Raw genomic sequence first — 24288 nt, 5'->3', positions numbered from 1 at the left:
AAGTCACCCCTTCTTGTGGGCCGGCTCCAGGTCACCAGCATAGTCCATAGTGGGAGCTGGTGATGCATGACACTGGAGGACCTGAAAATGGGGGCTAGGTAAGCTTTAAAATTGGTTACATGCTGACTGTCCCAAATAGGGAAAGCGGATGGACACTTCACACATAATCCTATAGTTCATTTGTTTTAAAGTTTTTCTGTCTGTAGTGATCTTAAAATTAATTCTAATGTCTTTATTATCTTCAGATAATTTAAAATGCTAACTGCTTGGAAATGCCCTCCTGGTGGTGTGTGTGTGTGTGTGTGTGTGTGTGTGTGTGTGTGTGTGTGTGTGTTTAACTAAATTCTCTTTCTCTTATTCTTAGCTCGATATAGAAACCAGACCAGCCAGGCAGAGTCCTACTATAGGCATGCAGCTCAGCTTGTCCCCTCCAACGGTGAGTGGGTCTGTCAACTGGAGGTTGGCCGTGACACTTTGTTCTTTATAGCACTATAACGGATAACTAAAGGCTCATCTTTCAAGTTTTATAAAAGCAATAGATGTTGAGTTTGGATATTGAGTTTTGTAATTGCCCTTTAAAGTGTACATTCCATATAAGTGAGATAAAAAAGTTTCAAATAAGATTACTTTTGTTAGTAAAATAACAGAATTAATTAATGTAATCTAATATTGTTTCTATATCTGTAGCTTCCTCAATTGCTTGTGGAATAGTTATCTCTTTAATACTACCATTTCTCCCTTTGGAAATGATCAGTTATCTAAAAGCTAGTACTTTAGTCTTTTGGTGGTCCCAAAATAGTCATTAGCAGTGATTCTGTATTTATTTAATGGATTTATTTTTATGTGATGCTGAGGATGCTAGTGCTTCACACATACTGGGCAAGTGCTCTACCACTGACCTGTAACTCTAGCCCTAGCAGTGATTCTTGAATTAAAGAAATTGAATCATATACTTAATGATTTAAATCATTGGTGTTAAGCCATGATGAAATTCCTTTTAATTCTAGAAGAATCTAAAGTAGGGTTGGTAGTCTGGCCATACCATTCATTTCGTATTGTCTTTGGCTGTCTGAGTGATTGTGATAGAGACCCTTTGGCCTGCAGAGCAAAAAAATACTTACTAGCTAGCCCTTTGTGAACCCTTATTTGAAATGCTTATCATGGATTGGGGTTGTGGCTTAGCGTAGCGCACTTGCCTAGCATACTTGAGGCATTGGGTTCGATTCTCCGCACCACATACAAATAAGTGAAAATAAAAGTCCATCAACAATTAAAAAATATTTTAAAAAAAGAAAAATGCTTTTCGTGCTCTCCACCCTAAATATATGACTTTTAAACCTATACATGATAGTACATATCATTGTTAAAGTATGCTGTTTCACATTATGTTCATTTGTAATTAGTCATGAGATTTGTCTTATAAAATACTTGCCATTATTAATTTAAGGATTTAAAAACTGAACGTTTGTATTCTGATAGCAAGACTGTGGTTCTTGGGTTATTTTAGAATCTGAACTTTTCTCCTTTAGGTCAGCCTTACAATCAATTGGCTATCTTAGCTTCTTCCAAAGGAGACCATCTGACCACAATTTTCTACTACTGCAGAAGCATTGCTGTGAAGTTCCCTTTCCCAGCTGCCTCCACGAATCTACAAAAAGCACTTTCTAAAGCACTGGAAAGGTAGGGTTGAAACCCCCCGCCCCATAAGAGGACTTTGTGTAACCTGGATTAATTCCTCATATTTTGGCGTACAGGAAATAATAGTCAGTGACCTGTGCTTCTCTTCTTTCATTCCTAAACCTATAGATGCTTCATAATAGTTATGTGTACAGTCACTGAGTTTTACCCAGTGTCTGATTTGTTCCCAGCCAAATACTTATCTGAAGTTGAAAAGTTAATTAAATATGCAACTCTTGCCTCGTGTATCAGGTGCTCAAATAACTTGTTCTTGCAAGCCCAACCTCTTTTAGGTGGTTTTATTATATTTTACTCTTAAGATTCACAAAAGTTTTTCTTTCTTTTCAGCCGGGATGAGGTGAAAACCAAATGGGGTGTTTCTGACTTCATTAAGGCTTTTATTAAATTCCATGGTCATGTATACCTGAGTAAGAGCTTGGAGAAGCTGAGCCCTCTTCGAGAGAAATTGGAAGAACAGTTTAAGGTTAGATTTCAAAAATAGAGAAATTTTTTTGTCTAAATCAGAAAGGCTAACATTTGGAGAAAACTGACTCCTGGTTCTATGACAAAACTTAACCAAGGTATTGGTAAAAATTAAATTGGAAGAATATGAAATTCTTGCATATACATTTCGTCATTTAAACTAAAGTATAATATCAAAAGAAATACAGTAGCAATGTTTTAATTGAGTAGCGCCATTTGGCAAAAAGTGTTAACTCTTCAGTCTTGTTTGGAAAGTATTACTTTAGTTGGTTTTACATTCTTAAATATGATTCTAATGCCTATTTTATAGACATTGCCATTCTACAAACCATTCTCATTGTTCTTAATGTGCTTCAATCTGTCAGGTGTATTGGTAGTTTGAAGGAAAGTAATGAGAACTTCACCAACAAAAATACTTATTTTACTAATTATATAAGGAAATAAAATTAAATAACCTTTGTTCTATTTATATAAGAAAATGACTTTTTTTTTTACTATATTGAGAAATTATTTGTTTAAATGTAGTATAATACATAAAATAAGGCTAGTCAAATTTAAGTATTAACTTTTATTTTTAATTAATACATGCAACAAATGTTTGTTATGTATCAGTCACTGTTTTAGGCACTGGGATCAAGAGCACAAAAGACAAATCTCAACATTTTATATTTCTTGATTATTTCTTTCTATCTATACACTTGGGGAATTGTCAATAACTACCTGACAGTTCCTATAATTTATGTGGATACTTCACACATAATCCTATAGTTCATTTGTTTTAAAGTTTTTCTGTCTTTAGTGATCTTAAAATTAATTTTAATGTGTTTATTATCTTTAGAATTTAAAACGCTAATTGCTTGGAAATGCCTTCTTGGTGGTGGCCGTGGCGGTGGTGGTGGTGGTTTATGAAAGTCTCCCATTCTAACATGTTTTCGAACATGGACAGTTAAAGACGTGGATTATCCAGATATAGTCATTTGAAGTAGTTTTAAAGATTATAATTTTTTTTTGTTGGTACTTGATATGTATAACAGATTCTAATAGAAATTGTTTTAAAATAAACTTTTGGGATACCCTCCTTTCTCTGTTTCTCCTAATGGCCTATTTAATCTTAGCTCATGATATATCATTTGTTGGGTTGGATATGTGAAAGGAACAACGTAACTTTGATGATGCTCTGGGCTATTTAGCCTGGAAAAGATCAAAAAATCTAACTAGATTTTTAATAAGTATTCGTATATATGAAGGATTATTTAAAGAGAACATATCTTTGTCTTTCTTGAAGTCAAAACTAAAATTTTTAAGTTGAGAGCTATAGGTAACTGAGGGAGAGTGCAGATTCTCCTTTTTTGGAGATTTTAGGTATCAGATTGACAGTCATCTTTCTTGCATGATTTAGATAAAATTCAAATTAAAGGGCAAGTCATTGGGCTAGATGACATCTTGAGATTGCTTCTAGCTCTGATTCTATGAGAGCTGCATTAATGTGATCTTCACTGTGTAGTTTTTCTAGTTTGAACCCAGTCAGTTTTGCATTTAGTAGAACCTCAAATGCTAATATTTTCTCAATTAATATATATATTTCTGTAGGTAAGAATGTAGATGGCCATTTGCTAAAATATACTTTGAAGTATCATCACCAACACATGTGATTAGCAGGTCTATTTGAAACCTTACCCATTATGTTAGCTTTTTATTACTGTGGCAAAACACCTGAGATAATCAACTGAAAAAGAGGAAAGTTTGGAACTTTTAGTCCAATAGTTGGTTGGTTCATTGATTTGGGGCCTGTGGCAAAGCATTCAGTACACATCGTGGTGGGAGCATGAGAGGAAGCTGCTCACCTTACGGCTCTTGGGAAACAAAGAGGTAAAGAGGCTGGAGTCCCAGTGTCCCCTTAGGGTCACACCCCTAGAGATTTGACTTGCTTCCACTAGGACCCACCTCCCAGATTTTCTTCCACCTACCAATAAATAGCACCACAGGCTGGGGACCAAGCCTTCAGCACATGGGCTTTTGGGGGACATCCAAGTTCCAAACTACAAGATCCAACTTTAAAATAACAGAATAATCTTGTTAGAATCAAATTTTAGCATAGTGGATTAAATTTCTAAAAGTGTTTCTAAAACATGTAGATAATTAATATCATCCTCATATAAACTTCAGGGTACTGAACTCACAGTGTCATCTGTGTAAACGGTTTGCTTATTTAGAAGATTGGATCTAGAGGTTGAAGGAGAACTTTTCTGTAAAAATTCTGGAGAACAGGGGTAGAATTTTAGAAAATTTTTGGGAAAGAAAGAAATGCTTTGTGGCCTTTAGAGAAGGGATGAGCATTGTAGATAAAGACAATGGGATGGCAGATTGCAAGGGGGCTGAAAGTTGTGATAGAAAAAATAGAATGGATTGTGTTTTTCTACAGTAATAATGTGAAAGACTTTGCTTAGAATTGCAGAGATTACTCTGGGTATTTCAGATTCTTAAACTATGTAGAAACAAAAACTCAGAATAGTCAAAGGTAACTGTGAATCTGGGTATATTCTTTTATTGCTGCTGATATAGCTGTAAGTAAAGGTTGTTATTTCTAACCATAAGACTAAAGATGCAAATCTCTGCTCTCTCCAAAACCTTTCCCTGGGGAGGGAAGGAAGCTGACTGTAGCTAAGGTAGGGTGAAACCAGTGTAATGCTTCTGGTAGCTATCAACTTTGTTAAGAACTTCTCTTTGAAAAGTATTTTACTGGGGGATAGTCTAAAACTATTGAGATATTAAAGTAGAAGGGTAATTAAGTTGAGGCTGCCAGCTGAGAGTAATCGGTGACAACTTCTTTGTAATGCTGTTGATCAGATCAAATAAATTCCTTTATGTGCTTTCTAATTATTGGTATTTTAATATATTTGTATCTTTTATAAAACAATATCTAATGAATTAAACTGTGTAAAGTTATGGATAGATCCCTGTCCAAAACCTTTTTCTCAAGTCATATTTACAAATGTCTAGTTTCTTAGGATAAAAAGATTGTTTGACAAACAACTCAGTAGTTTCTGGATTAATTCATTTGAGAATTATTCGGATTGGGAAATGTTAGACCCAATTAAAATACTGGGATGAAAAGTGAAACAATTTACTCATCTGTAATTCTATTACCCATGTGGTCTTAAGTGCAGACTACCAGTCTTTAATTCTTTAATTCTGCTCTTAGTAATATACCAGTATTTTTTGTCTTTTTTTACAGAGACTGCTATTCCAAAAAGCTTTCAACTCTCAGCAGTTAGTTCATGTCACTGTCATTAACCTATTTCAACTTCATCACCTTCGTGACTTTAGTAATGAAACGGAGCAGCATAGTTACAGCCAAGATGAACAGCTATGTTGGACACAATTGCTGGCCCTCTTTAGTGAGTATTACACCATTCAACTTTGACAGGCATCATCTTGGAAAAGCAAAATCTTCAGCATTTTCATTAGTGTAGCAAAACAGAATGATGTACAAAAATGTGTTCCGTTTTTGTTAATATTAAATCAGGAGCCCCAGACCCCAAGTTCTTTCCTTTTTACTTGATGATATCCCCTCACCAACTTTACAACATTTTAACATGGAAAAAAAAAAATGCCCTTTTAGGAAGAAACTTGAAAATCCTTGCATATTCAGTAGAATATAGGAGGAGACTCATAATGACATTTTAATTTAGATTGGTATACAGTTTCAAATATCTTATGCTTTGTGAATACATTTTTTTCTTTAAGTGTCTTTTCTTGGCATCCTGTGCAAGTGTCCTCTGCAGAATGAGTCTCAGGAGGAGTCCTACAATGCCTATCCCCTTCCTGCGGTCAAGGTCTCCATGGACTGGCTAAGACTCAGACCCAGAGTCTTTCAGGAGGCAGTGGTAGATGAAAGACAGTAGTAAGTGTTTTGTAATTTCATCATAGCTTGTATGCTTTGTTTGTTTGATATTCATAGATATGTGAAAACTGCCTTCTGAAACACAACAATTCAAACAACACAACATTCAAACAATGGAAGACTTTGTATTTTCTGCCTACACTCTGGAAATTGAACTAAAAACCTCTTTGTATGCTTCCCATTTATTTGTTTGAATTCTTCATGTGAGGCACAGTCTTAAGAATTTGTGCTTCTCTCTGCCCTTCCCTGTTCCCAGTTACCATCCTGAGGAAAAGATAATTTTCACATTTCAAGATGAACTTGACATACAATCAGTTTGTTTCTTATCAAATACCTTGTGCCTCGGTTTTTTGTTCAGGAAAAGGGATTGTAAAGGGATTCTTAATTCTTTCATTATTTTCTGTATGTTAAAACTATTTGATGTTGCTTTATAATAACACCCAATTTGAATTGTATTTATTTTAAGCACAGAAGAAGATTGAAAGCTATTTTTACTCTTACCATTTTCTCTGTGATCTGTATCCAAAGTAATTCTGACAGAACTGTTGACTTCACAGTGACAAATGAAAACTTTCAATTTACCTTTGAGTATTAGAGGTAAATACCTTCAAGAAGGCTTTGCAGTGAGTAGGAAGTTCCTTCCCTGTGTGTTTTGGTGCTAAATTTAAGGAAAATCTCTGAAATTGCTATCTGTGGCCCATCACATTGACGAAGATCACAACTTAAGAAAAGGCCTCATTCGAGACCCTGTGATCCCTCTACTTCATAATTCTCTTTCCTTTTTTCTCTCACCTAACTATAAGCTAGCTCCATCACTTTTGACATTATTAGTGGAGTTTGGGAACATAGTGCCATGTTGTATACATCTCCTTTTAATATTTGCAAAGGTATTTGTTATATATATTTCTAGGCGCTGTCTTGAATAAAATTTTTTTCTTAACCTAGGCTATATTCACAAAATATTGGGATATTTATTATAAAACTTTTGAAGTTGTTTATTCAATATCAAATTTAATTTCAATTAAACTATGACAAATCAAAAAACCTAGGCTATACAGTTTTATATATGTAGAATTCAAACTTCTGTTTGGTTTAATAAATTGTATCAGTAATACTGTGAAAGAAGTCTGTTTTATCATTTACATATAGGGTTTTCGTGTTTATGGACAGGGATGGCCGTTTCTGTATATAGGCCTTGTTCCTATACAATTATCCTATTGGCCCAGAGTTTAGAGATGATATTGAGCAGAGTAGACTTTTTTTGTGTGTATGTACCATAAGGAAGAAGGCATTATTTATCATTTAGAAGAGAGAATGTGATGTGCCCTCACCCCGTCACAGGTTAAAAGATCTACCAGTGGGTCCCACAGCTGCTAATATATGTTTAAAATATATATATATATATATATATATATATATATATATATATAACGCAATATCTTTTTTTTTTTTTCTGATTAGAATTTTCTCAATAAACATCAATTTTCAGTGTTTAAAACTAACATCATTTTTGCTGTTTGTCAAATAAGGAACCTGGAAAACAATCTTCAGTAGTATGTCTCTGTCATGGAAATTTGACTCTTCTGGGTACATCTTTATAGCAATATCTTTGAAAATATATTTTGGGGATTAATACAAACTTGAAATGTTGAAAAGGAAAAATACATTAAGACTAGTTCCTGTAGACATCATTTTCATGGTTTATGAGTATTCTAATTATCTTGTATAAAAATTAAATTTGAAATATTTCTTTAATTTACAGCATTTGGCCCTGGCTAATTTCTCTTCTGAATAGTTTCCATCCGCACGAAGAGGATCTCTCAAGTACTAATGGTAACAATGAATTTTTGCTATAGTTTCTCTATCACTAATGGTGCGTTTAAGGCCAGAGAAAAATAGGTTTTTGATGAAAAGTCTTTGACTTTAAATTCAGTATTTGAGAAGAGACTTTGAGCTCTATACAGATTAAGTGGGTGAAAGTAGAGATGATGTTCTTCAAGCGTCTTTTTTTTTTTTTTTTTTTTTTTTTTAGTTGTATGTGGACAGCATGTCTTTATTTGTTCATGGGTGCAGGGGTGGGGGGGTGCATACCAGGGATTGAACTCAGGGGCACTTGACCACTGAGCCATATCCCCAGTCCTGTTTTGTATTTTTATTAGAGACAGGGTCTCACTGAGTTGCTTAGCGCCTCGCTAAATTGCTGAGGCTGGCTTTGAACTTGTGATCCTCCTGCCCCCTCCTCCCAAGCCACTGTCATTAAAGGCATGTGCCACTGTGCCCAGCCTTATTTGTTCATTTTCATGTGGTACTAAGGATCGAACACATTCCTCACACATGCTAGGCAAGTGCTCTGCCACTGACCTATAGCCCCAGCCCCTCAAGCAGCTTATTCTTGCTCAGCCACATTTGAGTAGGAGTTCAGAGAGTAAAAGAATATCTTTAAATTTTTTCCATCTTTCTTTCCTCTTCATTCATACTATTTAAAGGGGTAGGGGTGTTAAGAATATCACTCTGTCAAATTAATACCTACTCATCAGAAAATTTGGCACATGCAAACACACACACACACACACACACACACACACACACTGCCCATAGTTATCCTGTAGTACTTTGTACCATTCACATGATAGTATATTTTCTCCAAGCCTCTTTCTTATAGGTAACAATGTAATGTATTATATCAGATACAGCTGTGTACCTGCTTTTAAAACTAACATTATATTGTTAAGACTCTTTCACTAAGCATTTTGAAAACAATTTTCATTGACTTCATGGTATTGTATCCTATATATGTGCCATAATCTATTTACTCAGTGTCTATGACTTTTAACATTTTCTCCCTTAATAAGTAGTGCTGCATTGAGCAACATATAGCTTGACTCCTTTCTGATTATCTTCCATGAGATCAGTAGTCCTCAGTGCTAACTTGCAAGTGAATCCCCTGGATCTTGTTCAAATTCAACATGATTCAGTAGGTTGAGAGGGGGCCCAAGAATCTGTATTTTTTTTTTTTAAGTTCTTGGTGATATGAATGTTGCTCATCAATACTTGGAGTTAAAGGAGATAAATGATATAAACATTGGGATTACTAAATCTGAGGCTAAGAATTTTTAGAAATGCTGATAATAAAGTCTGTATACCCATCCTCCTGCACATTGACTATTAGGTGAATAGTAGAAGAATGCTAGGCTCCAAAGATAACATACTCTGGGATTTTGATGGGTAAGTTATTTTTATTAAGATTACTATGAAGATTACAGAATTGAGCATTACAGATACTTTCTTTGCATATTTATTTTATTTTATCCTTAAAATTTAGTGAGCATTGTTTGAATAATATTATTTTAATTAAAATACTAAATAAATAAAATTTTAATAAAATAAAAATTTGCTCCCTTTAGCTACACCACTTCCAGAGGAGTTTGAGTTACAAGGATTCTTGGCTTTGAGACCTTCTTTCAGGTAGGTGGCTGCTGAAGGAGGTTTATTGCATTGCTAGTGGTTGCAGTATTATAATTAAAAAGAATTAGGTTTGTATGTAGAACCTTTGCTTTGTTCTTATTTCATAACAAAAACTAATAATGACAGTGTATTGATGTGAAATGGATTCATGTATGTCATGTCTTTAATTCCTGTATAATACCAATAGTAAGTGTTTAAGAAAGGAATGGAAAAGAAAATGGCTTCTCCAAGTAATATTTTTTCACTGAATGATATGAACTTTCAAACTTTTCTTGAAATTAGAGGGTAAATGTCAAAAAGGGAAACAGATGTAAACCAAAGGTTATTACTTGTAATCTGGTTTTCCCAGTCATCTTATGTCTCTTGGTCCCATCCCTTTCTACCTCCTCTGGCGCCTTCATTCATCTTTTACTCCTCTCCATATCATTTTTCTTTTTCTTTCTTTCTTCTTTTTTTTTTTTTTTTAAAACCAAACAGTTCCCTTCAGCCTAGTATCACTTATGTATGCTCCATTCTTTTACATAAAATAAAGCTGGATTCAGTGGCACATGCTCTATAGTCCCAGACACACAGGATGCTGAGTCAGGAGGATCACAAATTTGAGGCCAGCTTCAGCAACTTTGCAAGACCTTGTCTCAAAATTAAAAAAATTAAAAAAAGAGCTGGGGATATAGCATCCCTGGTATTACCCCCAGTACCTCAAATATAAATTAAATAAATTAATTAATAAATAAATTTACAACCCCCATCTTCATTGTTGTCTTATCTTTTCTCTTCATTAAACTTTTTAAAATTAGTATGAGCTAACCATGTTGACCCATCTTCAATTTTTATTCATTTCTCAGCCTTCAGCAACTTAGAACTGTCAGTGCCCTCCTAGATACCAAATTCCTGGGGCTGTTGCATAATTTTCATCCTTTTTTAATCTCCAGCATTGAATATATTGATCCCCTTCCTTGACAAAACCTTGGGGGGCTCTGTGACATTACTCTTCTTTTCCCGCCCTTAGTCTTTTTCACTCTTTCTTTTGCACCACACATGTTAAATGTTGTTCTCCAGGATTCTCTCCTTGTTCTTTCCTTCCCACTTTCTCCATCCTCCCTTGGTGATCAGATCCATCCCTGTCTTGAGTTTTTATCTTGTTTTGTAATTCCCAAAGTTTTACTTCTAAGTTCTCTTGGAATTTGGATTCCTATTTTTAAAAATCTAATGACCCTTATACATTTTAAGCTATATTATGCCCAAAATTGAATTTATATTTTCCTATCTGGTCATTAAAATTAATCTTCTTTCTATATTTTTTTAACTGTGCTTATGTAGACCAAGCTAGAAATTGTCCACCAGGCTAGAAATCAGAAAAGCTCTTGTTTTTGTTAGTATTTCTCACCAAGTTTAGTAATTCTGTGGCCAAAATGCCTGTCAGCTTCATCACCTTTTATTTCCCCATAATTCAGGTTTTTATCACCATTTACTTGGAGCATAAGAAGCCTCCTACAGTTCTCTTCCTATAGCCCCTACTGCTTCTAGAATTATTTTTTTTCCAAGTGTAGAACTGATGCTGTTCCGTGACTAATCTAAAAACTTAGATTCACCCATCCCCAGTCACTGCAGTATTTCTTTCAGGTCGGTGTCCCAAGTCCTAATATTATTTAGCTTAGTTTTTCAGATTTATTTTCACCTGCTTTCTTCCCTTACCCCTGGTACTTATACACACCATGCACTCACTGTGTTTTATTCTAGGTTAGCTCTGTATTCTTATTTCTCCGTACACCTTATTCATGCTGTGCCTAGAACATTCCCTCCTCTTCTCCGGCCCTTCCCCTACTAGCCTGGTAAGCAGTTATCCCATCTGCTAACATCCAGCTCAGTGTCATTTACTCTGAAACCCTTCCAGAATTGCTGAGAAGGATCTCATCCTTATTTTACTTTGTTCCCTTATTCTTTGCATAGTTTTTACTATAAGATTGAATCATAATTTATTTATCAGATTGAATCATAATTATAGCTGATGTCCTCAAACTAAACTCCTCCCTTCTGCCTAACCTTTTTTTTTTTTTTTGAAAGTGTAGTGAGAAGAGAACTGAAAAACATTTACTTTCTCTGGTTGACAAACCCTTCTCTTATCTGTATACTTCATGATATTTATGCTTTTTTCTGATTTAGAATGGGCCATCTTAAAAATGGATAGATTAATGCTGTTTATTATAATAGGCACCTCAGAGACTCTTAGCATTGCCTTGGTTATTTTAATCAAATTGTTTGGAAGGCAAGTTAAGTGTTGATAAAACTTTATTCTGGGCTGGGTTTTAGCTCTGTGGTAGAGCACTTGCCTAGCACATAGGAGGCCCTGGGTTCCATCCCCAGCACAGCAAATAAACAAAAAATACTTTATTATTACAGTGACAAAAGAATCCTAATAAAAAGTGATTTATTTGAGCTTCTTAACTAGAAAATGAAATAGAAGCAGCAAAAGTATTCCATTAATGTAATGAGCTCTTATTTTTGTTTTCTGCTTTATTGTATTTAAAGTCTTTGTAAGTGTAATTCATACAAATGCCATCAAGTAGCTAACTTGTCTGGAAAACATATACTTTGCATTTAATTAGGTGAATTTTTTTGCCTGGAAACTATTTTTAGAGTTTCATTTTCTGTAATTTGTTGTGTGAATTTTAGGAACTTGGATTTTTCCAAAGGCCACCAGGGTATTACAGGAGACAAAGAAGGTCAGCAACGGCGAATACGACAGCAACGCTTGATAGCTATAGGCAAATGGATTGCCGATAATCAGCCAAGGTATGTCCATTGGCCTTCTAGCCCACTCCTTTGAATCAAATTGTACATACCCGCTCTCTCACATGTATTTCAGGCTTTGACATAAATACTGTCAATTATGAACTAAGTAAAAATATTTGTAGCAGAACATCTAATTATGACAAGTGATCATAAGTATACATTTTATTTAAAAATTTGTTCCCCCAGTACACTGGAACTGGACGTGTCTCCGTTGTTTGTCATGAGCTTTTGCTCAAGCTTGTAAACGTCTGTATAAATCTGAGTTTCAGTTCTCACAGTGATTTCTTTGGGCGAGGGCATGCCTGGTTGGTTTCCGTCAGGACTAGCTGGGATGGTGCTAGTACTAGTTAAATACAAAGCAGATCTGACAGTTGGTATAATGGAAAAAACAAGTTTTCGAATCAGATAGGTTTGAATTCAGTTTCTGGTTCTGCCACTTTCTAGGTGGCTTTCATGTGAACTCTTCAGCTCTGAGTGTCAGTTTCCACACCCGCAAAATAGGGCTTATATATAGCCACTTTACAGTTTATGCTAAGAGGCTTAGACTAGTGTCATGTACTTAAAACATGGTCAGTAGTTATAACTAATTATTAGCAAATATTGAAAGGATAGTGGAATGTATTGCAATGTTAAGTGTGCTAATAAAAAATCTGAGTTTCTATGTATTTTCTATGTGACCTGGATTCACAGTTATATCCTGTTGTTTCTTTGATATTCAGGGCCAGGAACATACTGACTCTTGAATCATACACAGTTGAGTTACTGTTTTTTAGTTTTATGTTTTTCATATATGGATTTATTTTTACTTTTTTAGGCTGATTCAGTGTGAAAATGAGGTAGGGAAATTGTTATTTATCACAGAAATTCCAGAATTAATACTGGAAGACCCCAGTGAAGCCAAAGAGAACCTCATTCTACAAGAAACACCTGTGATAGAGTCGCTGGCTGCTGATGGGAGCCCAGGACTGAAATCAGTACTGTCTACAGGCCGAAATCTAAGCAACAGCTGTGACACAGGAGAGAAACCAATGGTCACCTTCAAAGAGAACATTAAGCCACGAGAAGTGAACAGAGACCAAGGAAGAAGTTTTCCTCCCAAAGAGGTGAGAAGGGACTATAGCAAAGGAATAACTGTAACTAAGAATAATGGAAAGAAGGACAACACCAAGAGGAAAACTGAAACCAAGAAATGCACCTTAGAAAAGTTACAGGAAACAGGAAAGCAGAATGTGGCAGTGCAGGTAAGCTGTATTTGAACTACAGAGCAGGTAGAGGAAGGCAGGCTCACACAAAAGGCAAGATTTCTCATTTTGTTCCTAAAGCCTTCAACATTGGCTGTTGTGAAGTTTACATGAATTCTTTGAATTCATCGTAAGGTATGTAAAGAGCTATGGTAGGGCTGAGGGTGTAGCTCAGCATTTAGCATGTGCAAGACCCTGGGTTCAATCAGTCCCCAATAACCCCCCCCCCCAAAAAAAAAGGCAAGCTGTGGTGACTTTATTGATTCTTGGGTATTATAATGTGAGTGAAAAAAAAAATCTGATAAGAAATTCTTATCAATTCTGTCTTAGTGATTTGAGTTGACTGGTTGTAGAGCCGTCATTTCCACACAGGATTAGATTTTTATTTATAAGGTTGTAATTACTATTTGTTAATGTTAAAGCAAAGATTTGAGGTCTTTTGTAGATCCAAGATCTATTAAGGTTTGTGTGATCTTTTGTTTTCTGCTAAGATTCACTATCCAAATTACAAAGCAACAGCTGAGACACAGGAGAGAAACCAATAGTCACCTTTGATTAAATGTCAAGAAAAAGCTTCTCATCTTTGAACTTATACCTGTCCCAGCCAATGGCACTGTCCTTTAGGTAATATTCCTAAAACATGAGTCCTTTGGTTAATACCTGATTCACAGGAATTTGTAAAACAAGAACCCAAAATATCTTGTTGGGGGGAGAAAAAAAAACTCTGCTAAGTTATTTCTGAGGGTTTTTTTTTACTTTATATCTTTCTAAAGAAATACAGGTAATTTCATATTAACAGAGGGTATTTACTCTTTGCTGATTTTATCAATACCATTAATTTTGAATAAGTACTTAAGTAGCCATGTGATTTGTTAACACGTTTCAGCAAACGTATGTGTTTGCAGGAGGAACGTTACATTATTGAAGGCTGCTTACAAATAAACAGTATCTTCAATTTATTTCCCTAATAGAACTTTTTTGAGAAAGGGAGAAATAAGAAAACAATAGTTTCATTTTCATTTTCAGATTAATTGTAGGAAGAGAAACAGATAAGAAAATGGTGGAAATTGAGAAAAGACATGGGAAAAGAAAAAAAAACATAGAAAACCAAAGGACTCATGTTTTAGGAATATCAAGACTGCCAGGTTTCTGTTCTCACGACTAAAAGGCTCAGGGGTCACTCTAGTTAAACTGGGCTAACTGGGCTGCACGAAATAACCACACAAGAGACACAAATACCTTTTTCTTTGGGGTTGCTGTGACGGCTTCTCTGACCTTAAGGGTCCGCAGAAAGAGAGAGAGAGAGCACGCGCTGACCCCTTTTATTGAGGAGAAGCTATTCAAATGAGGCAAGGGGTCAGGTTTCAGGGGGCTGAGTCTATCTTCATGATGTCCACTGTCAGCAGGTTGACTGACACCTGGGTAGGCCACACCCAAGGGCACAGTAAGAGGAGGGGACACACACAAGGCACTTCCATGGAAGATTCTATCCTAAACAGGGCAAGGGGTTATATTACAAAGGGACAGGTGAGCATAGCTTCATCCATGGGGCTGTAGCAAGACACACCCATTTCTGTAACTGAGCGCCTCAGCACCCAGCTGGAGAGTGTAAGTCACCGGTAAGGTTGGCCTCCCACACAAGACTAGCATTTTCTGCCTGTCCTTCTCCATTCTCATGGCCTTCCAGTAAGGTCCAAATTGATAAATCTCCTTTCTCCATTTTAAATCCACCCATAAAAAAGCCTCATCGCAATTTTTCGTAAATGCTAATATTTTTCCCCCTGCTCAACCTTGAGTAGTATATAGATACTTTCTGGCTCTGCTGAAAATATCCTTTTTTTATTCCAAAGAGTGATAAGGTTGAGGGTAGATACCTGACTCTACACTTAAGCCTGTCCAGATGAAATTAAACTGGGGGCCAAAAAAATCACCAAGAGCTGATGGTCTTAATTAATTCATAATTCAGCATAAAGAGCCCTAGGCCCCACAGTAGGCAGCTTAAGATCACAGATAAGTTTGATAACCTGTTGGCATCAGGTATATCACTTGTAAAACAAATGGGCATTGAAGTCCTTTCCATATTTAGAGGTTCTGTGATTGTATGAAAGCAAAATTACTACATTAGTTAAACTAAATCCTTATCTATTTTATTGACAATTAAATAATTTTTAATTTTTTTTTTCATTTTTAACTTAGGTGAATTTAAATATCTTCAACATACTTTCTTAGGAATAGGTACTTTTTCTGACACATTAGAATTCCATGTTTTTATTGATAGTTTTGCTTCTGTTGGTCATAGGTGAAATCCCAGGCAGAACTAAGAAAGACTCCAGTGTCTGAAGCCAGGAAAACACCTGTAACTCAAACCCCAAGTCAAGCAAGTAACTCCCAGTTCATCCCCATTCATCACCCTGGAGCCTTCCCTCCTCTTCCTAGCCGGCCAGGTAAATGCATTTTGTAATTTGTTGTACTTAATTCCATATGTGTCTGGGGATTTCTGTTCACTCATTGAGTAGTTTATTCTCTTAGAGTAATAATGTTATCAAGTAGAAAGAAGTTCAGTTTCCCCTAATACTTATGAAATTATTTTTGTAGTTCATATACAAGTGCATGTTGTTATCATGAAGGAATTCCTATTACTAAACTTGAGAAGCCATCTTTAAAGCACTCAAATGGGCTGGGGGTGTGGCTCAGGGATAGGTAGCTGCTTAGCATATGTGAGAACCTCGGTTCAACTACCAGCACTGCAAAAAAAATCTAAAACTTAGAATGTGCTTATTACTTCAGTGGACAGAAGAAAATTAGAAAATAGTGTGCATTTAATTCTTAATTCTTGAATTCTTAAAGATTGACAACATGGTTGATGTGTTGCTTTTATAATGTATTAGAAATCCCCCACCACCACCAAAAAAAAAAAAAGACTTTCCCCTTTTGGGCTAACTTTCTTTAGAACTAAAGCTGTGTTCTTCTATTTTGAAGGGTTCCCGCCCCCAACATATGTTATTCCCCCTCCTGTGGCATTTTCTATGGGCTCAGGTTACACCTTCCCAGCTGGTGTTTCTGTCCCAGGAACCTTTCTTCAGCCTGCAGCTCACTCTCCAGCAGGAAACCAGGTGCAAGCTGGGAAACAGTCCCACATTCCTTACAGCCAGCAACGGCCCTCTGGACCAGGGCCAATGAACCAGGGACCTCAACAGTCACAGCCACCCTCCCAGCAACCCCTTCCATCTTTACCAGCTCAGCCAACAGCACAGTCCACAAGCCAGTTGCAGGTTCAAGCTCTTGCTCAGCAGCAGCAATCCCCTACAAAAGCCGTGCCAGCTTTGGGGAAAAGCCCTCCTCACCACTCTGGATTCCAACAGGTACATTGCAGTCACGTGTGCTGACCACCCTGAATAAGGGGAAATGCCAAAATGATTTGTTTGACTAATTAAAAAATGTTAAACTTTAAAAATACTTCTTGTTTAGACTTATAATTTATTATTGTGGGAATACAAAAGTATTCTCTGTCAGAAAAATAAATATTTTCCTTCTCTATTGATAAAGGATAATCTTCACTGTCATTCTTTGCTAGTGCTAATTATGAGCTTTGTAGGAAAGATTTTATTTAAATAATTATCTCTTATTTGAATATAAACTGCAAAATGAAAAGAAAATCATAGTCTTAATGAAGTGCTATGATGAATGTGATACCAATCTTACATGTTATCCCCATAGCACTTGAAGCAGAAAGTCTCTCATATATATTCATTCATTAAACCTCTTAAATAATTGAATTGAAAAAGTAAAATATGAGTTCATTGCCCATACTTGGTTTCCTAAAATCTATATTGAAAAAAACAATGAAGAGTAAAGGAAACTACTGCATTGCTGAGTTTTGGTTTTGGATTTTTATATCCCCCTCTACCTGCCCACCCACACACAGAGAATTTGGTTTGTTTTGGTTTGGTTATAGTTTTGGTTTCTGGTTCTTTCTGTGATTCTTTAGCATTAATTTTCAGTAATATTGCATATTATCTTCACCTTGGTCATAGCTATCTGTCTTTTTAGTATCAACAGGCAGATGCCTCCAAACAGCTGTGGAATCCTCCTCAGGTTCAAGGCCCATTAGGGAAAATCATGCCTGTGAAACAGCCCTACTACCTTCAGTCCCAAGACCCCATAAAACTGTTTGAGCCGTCATTGCAACCTCCTGTAATGCAGCAGCAGCCTCTAGAGAAAAAAATGAAGCCTTTTCCCATGGAGCCATATAACCATAATCCCTCAGAAGTCAAGGTCCCAGAATTCTACTGGGATTCTTCCTACAGCATGGCTGATAATAGAGCTGTAATGGCACAGCAAGCAAACATGGACCGCAGGGGAAAACGGTCACCAGGAGTCTTCCGTCCAGAGCAGGATCCTGTGCCCAGGATGCCATTTGAGGTGTGTGTCCTTTCCGATCACCAGGTTCTTGTAAAGCTGGGTCTAAGATTGCTTATCTTTTTAATTTCTATAGTAGATACTGTATTTATTTATATTTTTCAAGATGACACATAGAAATACATATAGGAAATAGATATTATAAAAGATCACTCTGGTCCATTGGTACTACAGCACTTAGTCTCTTCAAAATTACATAGTATGGTTCAATTAGGGGAACTGAAGAATTATAACTGATTTTAACTATGATGTTCAGGTGAGAAATGTACAGGAATCTCTAATGCAGCATGTTCGAGAATTCTGAGACAAAGAGCTCCTCTTAGTTGGGCCGAGTCACTGAGTTTAAAAATGGTTTTATTGAGCATTTAAACAAATTGCTTTCTGAGAGGAAAAAAGTCAGTCAGTTATCGAGGACAGTGGAATTCCCTTTTCTTGCCCTTTTAGTCATGAGAAGCAGGTGTGCTTATAAACTTTTTTAAAAGATCTGTTTTTCTATTTGTTAGCACAAAATATGCTAATCATTTGCTTCATTGCCTTTTTTTACTAACTACATTAATCTTTTATGTTCTGCTCTATCTGTATCTTTCTTTGCTTCTTTCTGTTGTCTTAGTCTTTCTCAACCATGTCCTGTGTCACTTTGCTTTTATATTTCACAGCCTTTTCTCTTTGCATTAACTATTTCCCTACTGATTACTTCTCCACCCTTTTAGTTGCCTTATCCACTGTAATCACGCTGCTACTACTACTCCATTATGCTTTTGTCATACCTGATTGCATCTCACTGTGCTCCTTTCTGTCACTAGGACCCCAAGAGCTCCCCTTTGCTTCCTCCGGACCTGTTAAAGAGTCTGGCTGCCTTGGAGGAAGAGGAAGAGCTGATTTTTTCTAACCCTCCTGATCTTTACCCAGCTCTGCTGGGGCCTCTCGCCTCTCTTCCTGGACGAAGCCTCTTTGTATGTATTTGACATAATCCTGCTTCTTGCTCTAACCCCAGCTGCTTTTCTGAAATTTTGTGTTACTCGTTATAGGTGATTTCTTCTTTCCGGGGCTTGGCTTTTTTATAGTATGAAGTATAAAATATATTTCCTCATTGCCAGGAACTAACCTTAAAATGGTAATCCAATATGGCAAAAAAAAAAAATTCTGACTCTGGTTCCTCCAATCGTAGAATCATACAGAGCCTAGATACACGTGCTATCCACAAAGCATCCTGCAGGGCTGGTCATGCTCAGGCCATGGTATTAGCAAACCTACTCGCTTTCCAGGTGGCACTTCCATCTGAACCCAGAAACTTAAGTGTCATTTAATCTTGCCTAGGGGAAGTGAGATTTTTGGTCTTAAATGTATTCAAAATATGAAAGGAAATATGTTCTAGATTTTTCTTACTGAAATTATTGAACAGTATTTAGTTCTTTCCTGTTTAGCTGGCTGAACCCAGAAAGAGCCCTGATATTAAGAGTTGGATGCATAAACTGAGTAAAATTGAAGAGGATTCTATTTGTAAACATTGTTGGAGTGCCATATTGACATGGAGTACCATGTCAATATGAAGATAAATAACTAGGACAATTTTAGAATGTAAGATTGGATTAATCATGTCTTTTTAAAAGTGATCTTCTACAACATAGACTGCATTTCAAAGACATTCTTCATGCTCATGAGCATTTACGTTATATTTTACTGAGGGCAGGGAGTATAAAAGTTGGGAAGATGATGTATGCCATGAGGCTTTACCCCGCTGTTCACTACATTTCAGGGGAAAAAAAAAAGTTTTCTTTCTTGGTGTTTCTTTCCCATAAACACAGGGCAAGAAAAACATTCTAAACATTAGATTAAGATGCATTAATTGTAGTATCAAGAGAAATAAAAACAGCTGTCATGACATTAGCTGCCATCCCTAGTACCTGAAAGTTCCCTTAGGAATTTGCCTGGGTGAATGAGAATGAAAGCCTCTTCCCAAGTTAGCAACTAAGACCCCTGGTGTTAGTGCTACACCCAGGAGCAGGGACGAGCTGAAAGCCCAGCTGCTGTACTGTTGCCTGGGTGTTTGTGCCTGTCTTGTTCCTTTTCTGCTGGAGTGGCTTGAGAGACTGGGAATACTGGCTGGCTGTCCACCTGTTTCCATATCATATCCCTGGGTTCCTGTTGCTCCTGCTCTTACATTGGAAGTGGAGCAAGTGGTGGGGGTTTCAGTCCATTTTTATTTTTCTTATATGTGTTTTAAAAAACCAACCATTAAAAACAGATTTTTTTAAAGCCCTCAACAGTAACCCTTCTTAAACTCATTGTTAACAATATAATATATATGAAAATGCCTTGCATGTAGTCAGTATTCAGTAAATGATTTGTTGACCCACTGTTTAGTGGCAGTGAGTATTATAGATTCAGCTTTCTTTTCCCCATATTTTTCTTATAGCCAATAAATGTAATTTAGACTTTTAGTATATTCATACACCACAAATATAGCTGCTTAGGAAACATGTAAACAAAACCAGTTGTCAGCTTTGAAAGGCTTTTTTGTATGTCATCCATGTCAGTATTTTTAAAATTTAGGGAGTAAGCAGTGGTAGAACAGTTCTTGTTTTAAAAGCAATTATTGATAAAGGAATTCCTGAGATTCATGCCTTAAAAATACTCAGAACTCCCGCTGTTTTCCTGGCTCTGTGGTCCCTACCAGAATCTCTGAGCTAGCCTAGATAACACTGATAAGGAAGAGTTCTGACTAACTCACCTGTGGCAATTGAAGCTTAGCTAGCGTCATGGTATTTCAGCTTCGAATTCACATCTTCTAGGCATTCATTATATTGTATACGTTGAATGAGTACAAGTATGATTAAACGGTGGTCTTTTACTTGGATTCTGTAGTGTCTTAAGATTAATATTAAGAAAATGGAAGGCATAACTTAACTACTTTTCTTTCTGGGACTGTGAAGAAATCCTTATTGGAGAAACCCTCAGAGCTCATGTCACATTCATCCTCTTTCCTGTCCCTCACCGGATTCTCTCTCAATCAGGTAGGTAAAAAGTTAAGAATCTTGCTTTGTACTTTTATTCTATGCTGATGCTTTTTCCTATTCTTTTTCAATACAACTGTTTTTCTCTTTCCCTTCTTTTCCATATATTGATATCTTTCGGAAATTTGAGTTTATCCCCTAGTGTCTGATTGGGTCAAATTAGTGACCTGTATAATGTGAGTAGTTTATGTAGAGCAAAATACAGGGTGAGAGAAAGCAAAAGGGGAAATGAAAATAAAAGCTTTAGGTGTATTAAGAATTTATGAATATGACATTTCTTTTTCTTTCTTTTTTTTTTTAAATCTCTTTGTTTTGGAGAAGTTTGTAATTTGAGTGTCATATCTTTCAGGAAAGATACCCAAATAACAGTATGTTCAATGAGGTATATGGGAAAAACCTGACAACCAGTTCCAAAGCAGAACTCAATCCCTCGATGGCCCCCCAGGAAACATCACTGTACTCCCTTTTTGAAGGGACTCCATGGTCTCCATCACTTCCTGCCAGTTCAGGTATTAACTAATCTTAAATTATAGATGTTGCCATTCTCATACATTCAAATTGACTAAGATTTGTAATTACAAATATATTGGTTTTGTAAAAAAGTAATTTCTGAAAGAAAATAGGGAAAAGAACTGATAAACCAGTTTGTGTAGTAAATGCTACTGAAAAAAGCTTTTTATATCCTAGATAACCAGCATATAAGAGACAGAAATATGGGCTATATCATATGGCTTCAGCTTTTTAACAGTTTTGTTTATAGATATTCATTCTTTGCAAGGAAAGTTATACTTTTCAAAGTAAAGATTTTTTTTATCTCAATTTTATTGCCTGACTTTATAATATTCTTAAAAGACCAAGAAATTTTATTTCTGATGGAGAACCAAGTAACTAATCTGAAACAAGCCAGAATAATGTTCAGTTGACAAAATTTGTGTACTATTTAAGGAAAAGAATGTGCCTTAGATAGGCATACTAAGGTAAATTAGTACATTACACAGGCTCCCTTATGGGGTCCTGGGTTTACCTCTCTGCCAAAGCCCTGGGGTTATTTTTAATAAAATTTGGATGACTGGATCTGCAGGAAATAATTGGTTCTTGGTATGTTTGTGAAACATCTATTAAATAACCTATATTGCTATCATTTAATAGATCACTCAACACCAGCTAGCCAGTCTCCTCATTCCTCTAACCCAAGCAGTCTGCCCAGCTCTCCTCCAACACACAACCATAATTCTGTTCCATTTTCCAATTTTGGACCCATTGGGACTCCAGACAACAGGGATAGGAGGACTGCAGATCGGTGGAAAACTGATAAGCCAGGTGAGATCCGGGCTTTATTATATAGAAAAAATGAGATAACTTGCTCTAACCTTACCTGGGGTTTGGAATTTGCCAATGATAGAACATCATCTTGAATTCTTATCTCTTTCTATCTCTTAGCCATGGGTGGGTTTGGCGTTGATTATCTCTCAGCAACATCATCCTCTGAGAACAGTTGGCATCAGGCCAGTACTCCAAGTGGCACCTGGACAGGCCATGGCCCCTCCATGGAGGATTCCTCTGCTGTCCTCATGGAAAGTCTAAAGGTGAGTAGACTTCCAAAACAAGAGCCACGAAACTGGCAGCTATGATAATTTCTACTTTTGTTCACATAAGTAAGTAGGCTTGCTTCTGTGCCCTTAGAGCTGCCTAAAGCAGAGTCCATGTGTAGTGCAGTCCTGGGAACACGTGAAGCCTAGCAATTTGGAGGGGATTTTTTTTTTATTATTTATGAAATCACTAGTGATTAAATATCATCACAGGATCCAAAATGTAAAGCCTTTAGTTTTATTCTAAGGTTAAGAAAATTCTGATTCACCTTCAGTGTTGGTTTAAACCTTTTCTGACCAAGTGAAAGAAAAGTATATCATATTAGAAATGCTTTTGTTTACCTAAAATAGACTACTACAAATATAGCCTGTGGTACCACATGGAGCTGAGTAAAGAGATTTTACCTAAAACATAATTTCACCTTTTCCAATTTAAAATTGATCTGGGCTGTTTTTCAGTCTATCAGGTCCAGTTCCATGATGCATCCTGGACCTTCCACTCTAGTTTTTTTTTTTTTGGTACTGGGGATTGAACTCTGGAGCACTAAACCACTGAGCCACATCTCCAGCCCTTTTTTCTTTTTTTGAGTTGCTGAGTGCCTCGCCTTGCTGTTGTTGAGGCTGGCTGTGAACTCATGATCTAAGCCTTCTGAGCCATTAGGATTACAGGTGTGCACCACTGCACCCCGAAGAACTAACTAGCCTTGAGAGTATTATAATGACTTTGTGATAGCAGTTGTTTCAGGGGGCAAAGTAGGGTTCTTGGGACATACGTGTCTTTTTTTTCTTTTTAGATATACATGACAGTAGAGTATATTTTGACGTATTATACATGCATAGAGTATAAGTTAAATCTAAGTAGGATCCCATTCTTTTGGTAGTACATCATGTTATAGTTGGCTGGGATTAATATACAAATCCCAGTCAGACAACCAGGCATTTGACCTCTGTTGACAAGATCTGGGCTATTTTTCAGTCTATCTGGTCCAGTTCCATGATGCATCCTGGACCTTCCGCTCTGGAGCAGTTGTTAATGCAGCAGAAGCAGAAACAGCAGCGGGGACAAGGCACCATGAACCCTCCACACTGAGGCCAAAGTGGCAACCCTGGGAATGAAGGCTCCATAAACCATGGCATGTTGGGTTTGCAGGACTGGCCCACACAGTCCCCTGCAGGTGGCAGCCCTCTTGTCTGTTTCTTGCTATCAAGAGGGTGTAAGTGTTCCACCAGCCCGCTGAGTGTGCACGAAATGTTCGCAGTGCAACAAAAAGAAAAATCCATCAGGAACTCTCCGTCCCCCCAGGTCCTTCCGGAGGGAGAGAGGAACTGCTGTTTGTCTCACTCAGTTACTTGATATCACCGCCTCTCACCTTCTCCATCGTGCATGTCCCCAGCCACATGGGAAGTGAAAGCTGAGAAGGGAAGGCAGATGGGAGAAGCCAATGGGAACTTCTCAGTCCTTTTTTCCTCTTTGGGGAATAAAATAGGAATCCATTAATGATTGCTTTGCTGACTGAGAATGTAGTTGAAATTATTCCTAAACATCTTTTATTATTGTTATTACTCTCAGTAGTAAATTATCACACTGAATTCTTCCATACACAGGTGTGCTTCTAGTCAGTGTGTAGCAAGGACAGCCCTATTCACTGCTCCTGTGAGAGGTTGGTGGTGACAGGATGGGGAACCGACCTCTTTAGCCAGTG

General features: G+C 36.7%; 1 protein-coding gene across 8 annotated transcripts in view; it reads left to right on the top strand.

Moving 5' to 3' along the window:
- Positions 1–24083, top strand: part of Smg7 (SMG7 nonsense mediated mRNA decay factor) — a 77245-nt gene extending 53162 nt beyond the window's left edge. For 3 of the 8 annotated variants that reach the window (XM_071600233.1, XM_071600230.1, XM_071600232.1), the window contains 18 exons: positions 365–436; positions 1530–1680; positions 2026–2161; positions 5396–5558; positions 5908–6064; positions 7827–7897; positions 9469–9529; positions 12203–12322; positions 13137–13563; positions 15863–16007; positions 16543–16925; positions 17614–17985; positions 18786–18935; positions 20916–20996; positions 21346–21505; positions 22146–22316; positions 22437–22582; positions 23562–24083. In XM_071600233.1, the coding sequence (XP_071456334.1) occupies positions 365–436; positions 1530–1680; positions 2026–2161; positions 5396–5558; positions 5908–6064; positions 7827–7897; positions 9469–9529; positions 12203–12322; positions 13137–13563; positions 15863–16007; positions 16543–16925; positions 17614–17985; positions 18786–18935; positions 20916–20996; positions 21346–21505; positions 22146–22316; positions 22437–22582; positions 23562–23675 (3080 nt within the window). In that variant the 3' untranslated portion in view covers positions 23676–24083. The remainder of the gene's footprint in view (positions 1–364; positions 437–1529; positions 1681–2025; positions 2162–5395; positions 5559–5907; positions 6065–7826; positions 7898–9468; positions 9530–12202; positions 12323–13136; positions 13564–15862; positions 16008–16542; positions 16926–17613; positions 17986–18785; positions 18936–20915; positions 20997–21345; positions 21506–22145; positions 22317–22436; positions 22583–23561) is intronic. The other 5 variants (XM_071600237.1, XM_071600236.1, XM_071600234.1 and 2 more) reach the window with 5 other exon arrangements.
- Positions 24084–24288: the final 205 nt, after the last annotated feature.

This window comes from Marmota flaviventris, chromosome 12 (genome assembly GCF_047511675.1).
Source record: "Marmota flaviventris isolate mMarFla1 chromosome 12, mMarFla1.hap1, whole genome shotgun sequence".
Taxonomy (NCBI): domain Eukaryota; kingdom Metazoa; phylum Chordata; class Mammalia; order Rodentia; family Sciuridae; genus Marmota; species Marmota flaviventris.
The sequence above is the reverse complement of the archived record's forward strand: the minus strand, read 5'-3'. Positions and strand labels throughout refer to the sequence as shown.